Raw genomic sequence first — 9,672 nt, 5'->3', positions numbered from 1 at the left:
GCACATGAAAAGAAGCATATTGCAACAATAATCAGACAGCGATTTATGTCACCCATCATACAATCATGAAATGGCCGGGGTTGCAAAGGTCCACAGTGCTCATCCAGTCCCAACCCCCTGCTGTGTGCAGGGTCACCAACCAGAAGCCCAGGCTGCCCAGAGCCACATCCAGCCTGGCCTTGAATGCCTGCAGGGATGGGGCATCCACAGCCTCCTTGGGCAACCCGTTCCAGTGCGTCACCAGCCTCTGAGTGAAAAACTTCCTCCTAAGATCCAACCTAAACTTTCCCTGTCTGAATTTAAAGCCATTCCCCCTTGTCCTATCACTGCCCACCCTCACAATGTCATGGTTTTGTACATTTTTCTATTGGTATTCCACATCATAACATCATATAGAGCACAGAGAACAACTACATGTCCCAGAGGGTCTCACAGTCAGAGAGGGAAACACATCACGGAAGTGATGCTGTCTCTCTCTCAAACTGCCTGGTAGCGAGTCTGGGTGTGCTTCCAAGCCGTGGCACCTTCAGTTTCAAAGTAGGCTTCTCGGTCTTCGGAAAACCTCTCTCTCTCTTTCCCTTTTATTTTACTTGGCTTATTAGCCTCAATTTCCATTAGATTGTAATTAGTAAAATAATAAGTTTTCCTCCTTAGATCGTTGCCACTTCTCTGTTTGTTTCCTTGAGTCCAGCTCCCATCTCCCTACCCCTTTCTTATTTTCCCTTCCTATGCGCTGGGAGCCAGGGGGAACAGGAGCCTACTGCCCCTCCCCGTCACAGACATAGATTGATCTAGATAACACCGTGACACAGCAATTCCTCCTCTGTATACGCTCCCTTGAAGTACTGCAAGGCCACAACGAGATCTCCCCAGAGCCTTCTCTAAGCTAAACAAGCCCAGTTCCCTCAACCATTTCTCACAGGAGAGCTGCTCCAGCACCCTGACCATCTTAGTGGCCTCTATATTCTTTCAATATACGTACACACGACGGCGAGATTGTGACACAACAGGATATATAGTTTATAAGAGTTTATTAAAAGTTGTTGTTGTTTAGGGAAATGGGGAAGGGAAGTCGGGTGATAGAAAAGAGATAGGAAATAAAAGCAAAGAGTCTTTGTAGAAAGCAAGAGAGAATTAGTCACCACTGGGTTTCCAGCATGACTCGTAGTTCAGATGTTGATCTTCAGTAGAGATGGTCGTCAGAGGGAGCAGGGAAGCATCTGTTTGCATCTTGCCTTCACAAGATACAATGGTTCCATCCCCAGATCTCCCATACCAAGATGGAGTCATTTGGTCACAGGCCGGATCTTCCACTGGTAAGCTCTCTCCAACGTGACACTGACTGCCACAAGGAAACAGCCACCTCTGGCCTCCTAAATAGGTCTCAGAGTCTTATTGCTCACAGGATGTGAGCTTGCAGCCAAAACAAGAGAAGGGTTCGGACAAAGGTCTCTCTCAGCGTCCGAACAGCAGCAGTCTGATGTAGCGATCTCTCAGCTCCCTGAACTCACGCAGTGCTATGGAGTGGGCGTCCGGGTCCTCCTCCAGGTGCTGGAAGAGGTTGAGCGGCTTGGCGGATCGGAAGGACTGCGGCAGGACAATCGTGCTGTGCACCGACTTGCTGCCAAGGAAGAAGTGGTTCAGGCATTTCTCATCCAGGCAGAAGCGCAGGTACCGCAGGAGATTCTCCATCCGATTCAGGAAATACTTCCTGCGCCACTTCTTCAAAGGGATGATGGCCAAAGTGTGGAGGACAAGAGTCTTGATGACATAGGTGGAAAAGCCCATGCCCACTAAGATGCTGGCAAGCAACGTCAGGCAGTGCAGGTGGGAGCTGTCCTGTCCGGTACTCCTGGCCGTGTGCTGGAAGAACTTCTTTTCTGCCACAGCGCAGCTCTGTGGCCATGTTGTGCTGGGCGTAAAGCCGGCGTCTGTGTTCTGGCTGGTCAGGTAGATGTCCGAGTATTCTTGCTGCACCCCGAACAGCAGCTCGACGAGGACTTTTTCCCCGCTGGAGGCTTCTGTCATCTGGAGCTTGCAGGAGCGTCTGGAAGGCAGCACCTTCAGGTTGTAGGCGTGCGCGTGGTGGGTGGTCTTCCAGATTGCTGCCACCTGTGCGGTGAACCAGGTGACAGTTCTCTCCACATCCAGGTAGGAGTCAGTGCAGAGAGTCTGTAGCAGGCTGGGGTCCTGATTTTGGCTCAGCTCTTCCTCATGGTGGTGGAGGAAGCACAGCACATTCCCCAGCTGCTTCTCCCTTTGGCACATGCACTGAAGCTCCACGCGGACGCGGGAGTTCCTTGCCAGCCCGTGCCCTTCATCTCCCAGCTCCAGGAGGAAGGTGTGCCCGGGGGGAGGCTCTATGGGCACGAGCAGGCAGTACACATTGTCCCACTCCCGGGGACTCCAGCCTTCAAAGGCACTGCCCACCCCAATGGCGGGCTGCAGCACCGGGAAGAAGCTGTTGGACCAGATGAATCTGAAGGTCTGCACGAGCTGGTCCATCAGCTCCTCCACTATAGGGCACCTGGTGGCCCTTCCTTCCACCTTTTCCAGGGCACGCCTTGTGAGAAATTTTGTCAGTGCTGAATCTTTGAAGTCTTCTTCCTCGTCATCCTCCTCTTCTTCCTGTTCCTCCTTTTCCACCAATTCCACCTGCTCCTGCTGTTCTACCTGCTCCTGCTGTCCGCCCTGTTCCACCTGCTCCTCCTGCACCTGCTGTTCCTCCTGTTCCACCTGTTCCTCCTGCACCCGTTCCTGTTCCTCCTGCACCTGCTGTTCCTCCTGTTCCACCTGTTCCTCTTCCTCCTGCACCTGCTGTTCCACCTGTTCCTCCTGATGTTCCTCCTGTTCAACCTCTTCCACCTCTTCCTCTTCCTCTTGCTCCGCCCCCGATGCCTCCTCCTCGCCACTGGAGCTGTCATTTTCACTGCTGCTTTCATCATGCTGGCTCATTTGTATGGACTGCACCATGTTCCAAAGGAGCAACAGAATCAGCCCCACATTGAACCAGATCTTCCAGTAATCCAGCAGAGCAAAGAGCAGAGATGACATGTCCACCCAGCTCTGCTGCTCATTCCTCTGCTCAATCTCGTGCTGCGGAGGTATCATGTGCTTTTGCAGATCAACCTCGCGCCGCTGCACGTTCTCGAGCATGAGCACATCAGTATTGACACTGACACTTAGCGCCCGCACCAACAATGCGAGAACAAACACCAAAGCCATGATCTGCAAGAGATGGGAGAGAGGGGCTCAGTGGGGCTGGGAGGGAGCGGGGCCAGGAGCCGCATGGCCCTGTGCTCAGGTAGGAGCAGTGGGTACGAGGGAGCTGGGTGGCAGCAGGGACCGAGGCCAGTGCTGGCAGGGACAGTTCCAAGCACTGCCCGTGGTGCTCCCACAGGGGCCGGTGTTTGCACCACATCCCTCGTCCAGCCCGACCTTCCCCTGCTGCTGCACTCACCATTGGCCCAGGTCAAAAATGCAGCAGCGCTGCCTGCCTGTGGCCCTAAACCCATCCCCTGCGTTGTGATGCAATGCATTCCTGCTGATGTCACAAATGGGCTGCCCGACTCCACCCTTCTCAGCTGCCCAGGGTGGGCACATGGCCACTGAGCCACGGCACTGCCTCAATTTGGAGGCATATCTCTGGACAGAGCTCCTGGGGACGCTCTTTACTAAGCAGGTGGGAGCTGCCCGGGCCTTTCTTTAAAATAAAATGGGGTGGTATTTCCCATGGATGCTGTGCTCCTCATGTGCCACCCCACAGGTTATGTTCCAAACACACTGTCCCTGGAAAATCATTTGGACAGAAAAGGAAAATCAAAACTACTGCTCCTGAGGAAACATAAGAATTTGCAGCATATGCAGAAACTCATTTTAGTGCTGAAATGCCACAGAGGGAACAAAGCTGAAGATCAGTGCCGGTCATGTCAAAGTCTCAGCACCTGACATCACACAGCCCTTTGCTGATTGCTCCCTCAGCCACCGGTGGTCTGAACGTCCTCTGAGCAAAAGGCCAGATGGCTCGATCCAAGCAGCTCAAAGGGGCTCTAACAATGATGATTAGGATGCCCACATGTGCAGCAGCCTCTTCAGCTGCATGGGCTCTGGCTCCTTTGGGTGAGCTTATGCTGTAGAGAAAACAGCAGGAGCAACTGCTGTCTACCCCATGTTGCAAAATCACATGTGCACGAGGCAGGAATATTTCTCAAAGGCCAACAGAGAAAGGCTTGGCTGGGAGCCTGTGGGTGTTGAACCAAGGCAGCCCTGCAGGCACAGAGTGGTCTGGTAGGTAAGGAGACAGCCCTGTAGGACAGGAGCGTGATGGCAGCTGTCAGACCAGCTGTGCTTCACCTGCATACCTTGCTGCCTGCAGCACAAGGCTCCCAGCCATGGCTGTATTGACTTCTGGGAGGTAAGGCCAGAGTCACCTCCTGAAGCCAGGGGAGATCCCAGATCAACAGGGTTGGAAGTCATTTGAACCTCACGAGATCCCCTAGACCAAATCCCCTGCTACAGCAGGTTCCCTAGTGTAGGTTTCTCCACAGAAGATAATCGCTCTTCTTCTCTGTTTCCGGTAACAAGGATATCAATAAATATTATTAACCAACAGAAGCTGTGTAACCCAGTGAAACAGGACCTAATCTTTCCTGAATCCGAATTCAGCATTCAGATTTCTGTACTTCACCAGTCTCTGGGTGTCTGTTGTTTCCTGCATTTGGCGGAGCCTTGCAGCCGGAGCTCCAGGCTGGTGCCTTCCAGTGCCAAGCAGTGCAACTACAATGGGGGGCAAGTGGGAAGCCAGTCATCATGGTAACACTGGAGCACTTCTGACATCCTCCTCTCCAGATCCTCCTCTCAGGCATGTTAAACTTGACTCTGTGCTTATCTCAGGTCACTGTGCTTAGCGAAGGCCTTTACCAAAACAGTGTTGGAAATGTCAGTGAAGCAGCTCCTCAAACTGTTTGTATCCTGTTCCCCTTCTGCAATCTGGTCAGCCTCCACATGTGAGGCTTTGCTGCTGCTGCTCAGAGAATCACCAATGTGGGTTCCTCTGTAGGCAAACCAGTCAAAGCCCCTTGCATTATGCATCTATCCAGTGCACCCTCAATAATTTTGCACATGACAGCAAGTTGTTAGGAAGTGCTGATCTGCCTTAGGGTAAACAGGCCCCACAGAGAGACCAGGACAGGCTGATCAATAGGCTGGGGCCAATGGGATGAGGTTCAACAAGAGCAAGTGCTGGGGTCACCACCCCTGAGTGAAAAATCTTACATGCTTGGAAGAGGCAGAACACAGCAAAGACCCATTCCATCTTTATTCTTGCAATCTGAGCTGTATTTTTCCTTATTGAAGAATCCACCTTTGCTGGATTAGGACTTTTCCTGAAGTCATTCTCTGAACTGCATAAAGGATGAGCCAATGTCTAAATCCATACTGCTAGCGCAGGAAAAGCAGCAGTGCTAAATAAACACGGGAATATATTTCCACAGGCTGGAAATTCTGGGCAAAATCAGTGGATAGAAAACTAAAAAAGGTGAGACTAAAAAGGAAGGGAAATAAAAACATTCCATCCAAAAATGACATTTCACTGTCACCATTACTAGAGATATATTCTTGGGTGCTCTGCTTTATATATGAATCTTACTTTGATGTTAAAAGAATATCATAAAGGCAAGTATGAGACTCGGCTACCAACTAAGAGATTTCTTTGGCATTCGCCCACCAGGATCCGGCTCTGTCTGCATTCAGAGGCTGCAAGGCAGAGAACATGCAATGGTCCAGCCAGGGAAATCCCCCCGAGCACAGTGCCTCATGGACAGCCTCCCGTTCCACTCCTGCACGCTCCAGGCCCTGCAGGCACCCCCCAGAGTAAATGAATGAGCTCAGGAAGCCAGTGTGATGGTGGCAAGGCTGGGTGGTTGGTTACAAGTGCAGGCAGAAACTGGCAGCACTGCCCACTGACTCTGTCAGTGTCTCTTTGCTAAGTCCTTTGTTGTCAGTTTCTCTCATCCGCTTGTGGATGGACTCCTGTTCTGGGATTAAGAGGTATGAAGCCAAGCGGCATGTTGCATTTCATTCTTAAGGAGCATTTGTTGGGGTGAAAGCAGCAGAAGCAGAGATCCAGGCACCCTCTGTGCAGCCAGAACTGAGCTCCAAACCTGTAGGGCCATCCCCAACCTTGGGACTCTGGAAGCACTCAGCTGGCCACTGTCTTCTCCCCTCCCCATCCACATTAATGACTCCAGCAAGAAGCTGCTCCTCCCTGATCTCGCTAAACATCAAGTCATGACTCGGGGAACAAAAGAACCACAAGGAACACTTCAAAACTTCGAACAAAAGATGAAAGCTCCAACAAGGTCAACCCAACCAGGTGTTGCTGTTTACCATGATGGCCTCATAATCCTCCAGATGAAAGGGGCCCTTTGCCACCCTTCAGGCAGTGAGACAGGGAGAGCAGCCGACATGATAAAAATGCTGTGATACATCCCTTTCATCAGCACTCCAAACAGTAAGTACGCAAAAATTATGGTTTGCATACAGCAATTTCTCTTTGCTTACACCATGCATTTCACTTAACTACAACCTATCCCACCGGGCAAACACATACAGAAATCCAGGAGCGCATTCACTGACTCCCATTTAAAGCTTGATTCAAACCAAAGAATGATCATTTAAAAGAGAGATGAAGGTTTCCAGCAAATGAAACTCACCATAGCAAATAAGGGGCCAAATACTGTCGTGAACACAACACAAAATCATGGGTGCTCTGATCTATTATTTTGGTGTTTCCTTGCTTGAAACCCTATAGGCAATCAGCACTGCATGGCAATGCTCCTATAACACAAAGCCTCTTCCTTTCATCTTTGCGGTGCCACCAGCGATGGAATTAGATGATCATTGTGGTACTGTTCAGCCCCAGCCATCCTATGAGTCTATGATGATGATTCTGTGATTCTCTAACTGCTCCTCAGTGATGCTGCAGCAATGCAGCATCCCAAAGATCAGCATGGAAAGGAGCAGTGAGAGCACAGCAAAAAACCTCCAGGTAACAGCAGGGACAGGAAATGCTGAATGGGACTCTCTCTTCTAAATGGTCCGAGACAATAGCTGTTAGAAGGCTTAGCACCAGGTCAGGTTTGATAGGAGGAACTGCAGCTCACTATCATATGAAATTTCTCCTCGTTCTGGTTGCAAATTGCTGGAAGGCAATTCATCTTATCTACCACCTGCTTTCAGCTATACCTTGGCAAGTCCCTGTCCATGTGGGATTGCTCTGTCCTTGCTACCTGCAGGCAGAACCCAGAGATATGTTCCATCTGCACAGGTAATAATCAGGTGGCAGGAGATGTGCAAGCCTCATCCACCTTTAGCACAAGGATTTACAAATCCTTCAGGAGCCCATGGACACAGAAGGGCAGAAAGTGCCATTTTTAACAGCAAACCTGTGCCAACCTCCCACTGATCACAGAGTTCTGTAGTATGTTGGGGTGCTAAGTTGTCTTTGCGAGGATTTATGAGTGCATACAGTAGTTCTGAGTAGATGGAGTGTTCTAGAATAGCTGAGTTAGGCCTGTAGGTTAAGAGTTAGTGGGCTGCGGGTTTAGGTAGGTGTGTGTATAGGTTCTCTTGCGTGCATTGGGTTTTGCGTAGCGGGTGTACGTGTCTGCGCGGGATTTAGGATGGCATATAAGGTGTGTGACAGAGCAATATATTGAGAGAAGACATGATGGCATCCATGTTTGTGTCTCTCTCCCCGGGACAGTTGAAGTCCTGGGATAAGTCAGGTTAATTGGCGAATACGTCAGTAGTACCTCTCAGATTACTTTCAAGAAGCTGAATTTTTTACCTAATCCTCTCTCTAAAGTGGATTTTTCATCTCTCTTATTTACTGATAAACTTCCAGGGCTAAGCATCTACAGCACAAAACAGACCTGTGTAGTTCATCACCACGCTATATTTTTGGTCCAACATGATGAAAAAATGGAGCAGACATTTAGAAAGATGACAAGAAGATCCAGAGCAGAGCAGTTATAGTCACTGATGATTATATCAAAATATTGTTGAAGGAATATTAAAACCCCTGCTTCAGGGTATAAAATAATATATACATTTTTGTCAAACAGGTGGACAGAGTAATATATGTTTGTCCACTGTGCTGCATTTATATACCCTTCTGAAAGGTCTATCATTTTTATATATGTAAAGGTATATTATTTCTATATAATACTGCTATCGATGGACATGAGATCTGGTCCTAATGAACTATACAGGCCTTTATGCACCATTTGTATTCGTAAAGCATCTACCAGGATACGACCCCAAACAGGACACCCAGGGCAACACCAGCAGTATTTGGTTAAGAGCACATGAAAAGAAGCATATTGCAACAATAATCAGACAGCGATTTATGTCACCCATCATACAATCATGAAATGGCCGGGGTTGCAAAGGTCCACAGTGCTCATCCAGTCCCAACCCCCTGCTGTGTGCAGGGTCACCAACCAGAAGCCCAGGCTGCCCAGAGCCACATCCAGCCTGGCCTTGAATGCCTGCAGGGATGGGGCATCCACAGCCTCCTTGGGCAACCCGTTCCAGTGCGTCACCAGCCTCTGAGTGAAAAACTTCCTCCTAAGATCCAACCTAAACTTTCCCTGTCTGAATTTAAAGCCATTCCCCCTTGTCCTATCACTGCCCACCCTCACAATGTCATGGTTTTGTACATTTTTCTATTGGTATTCCACATCATAACATCATATAGAGCACAGAGAACAACTACATGTCCCAGAGGGTCTCACAGTCAGAGAGGGAAACACATCACGGAAGTGATGCTGTCTCTCTCTCAAACTGCCTGGTAGCGAGTCTGGGTGTGCTTCCAAGCCGTGGCACCTTCAGTTTCAAAGTAGGCTTCTCGGTCTTCGGAAAACCTCTCTCTCTCTTTCCCTTTTATTTTACTTGGCTTATTAGCCTCAATTTCCATTAGATTGTAATTAGTAAAATAGTAAGTTTTCCTCCTTAGATCGTTGCCACTTCTCTGTTTGTTTCCTTGAGTCCAGCTCCCATCTCCCTACCCCTTTCTTATTTTCCCTTCCTATACGCTGGGAGCCAGGGGGAACAGGAGCCTACTGCCCCTCCCCGTCACAGACATAGATTGATCTAGATAACACCGTGACACAGCAATTCCTCCTCTGTATACGCTCCCTTGAAGTACTGCAAGGCCACAACGAGATCTCCCCAGAGCCTTCTCTAAGCTAAACAAGCCCAGTTCCCTCAACCATTTCTCACAGGAGAGCTGCTCCAGCACCCTGACCATCTTAGTGGCCTCTATATTCTTTCAATATACGTACACACGACGGCGAGATTGTGACACAACAGGATATATAGTTTATAAGAGTTTATTAAAAGTTGTTGTTGTTTAGGGAAATGGGGAAGGGAAGTCGGGTGATAGAAAAGAGATAGGAAATAAAAGCAAAGAGTCTTTGTAGAAAGCAAGAGAGAATTAGTCACCACTGGGTTTCCAGCATGACTCGTAGTTCAGATGTTGATCTTCAGTAGAGATGGTCGTCAGAGGGAGCAGGGAAGCATCTGTTTGCATCTTGCCTTCACAAGATACAATGGTTCCATCCCCAGATCTCCCATACCAAGATGGAGTCATTTGGTCACAGGCCGGAT

General features: G+C 49.3%; 1 protein-coding gene across 1 annotated transcript; it reads right to left on the bottom strand.

The window, feature by feature from the left end:
* Positions 1-1,426: 1,426 nt before the first annotated feature.
* LOC146759285 (inositol 1,4,5-trisphosphate receptor-interacting protein-like 1) lies at positions 1,427-3,225 on the bottom strand. Its single transcript, XM_085510195.1, has 2 exons — positions 2,656-3,225; positions 1,427-2,619 (listed from the first exon to the last, which is right to left on the bottom strand). The coding sequence occupies exons 1-2, from the start codon at positions 3,223-3,225 to the stop codon at positions 1,456-1,458; spliced, it is 1,734 nt and encodes a 577-aa protein (XP_085366321.1). The 3' UTR covers positions 1,427-1,455.
* Between the last annotated feature and the right edge of the window lie 6,447 nt (positions 3,226-9,672).

This window comes from Coturnix japonica, chromosome 10, assembly GCF_054131305.1.
Source record: "Coturnix japonica strain WE chromosome 10, WE-NBRP24, whole genome shotgun sequence".
Lineage (NCBI taxonomy): Eukaryota > Metazoa > Chordata > Aves > Galliformes > Phasianidae > Coturnix > Coturnix japonica.
This window is presented reverse-complemented; position numbering and strand designations above follow the sequence as displayed.

Coding starts and splice junctions, on each gene's coding strand:
- LOC146759285 (XM_085510195.1), bottom strand. CDS start 3,225: ATGGCTTTGGTGTTTGTTCTCGCATTGTTGGTGCGGGCGCTAAGTGTC. Junction 2,620..2,655: donor AGGTAGAACAGCAGGAGCAG/GTGGAATTGGTG, acceptor CAGGAAGAAGAG/GAGGATGACGAGGAAGAAGA.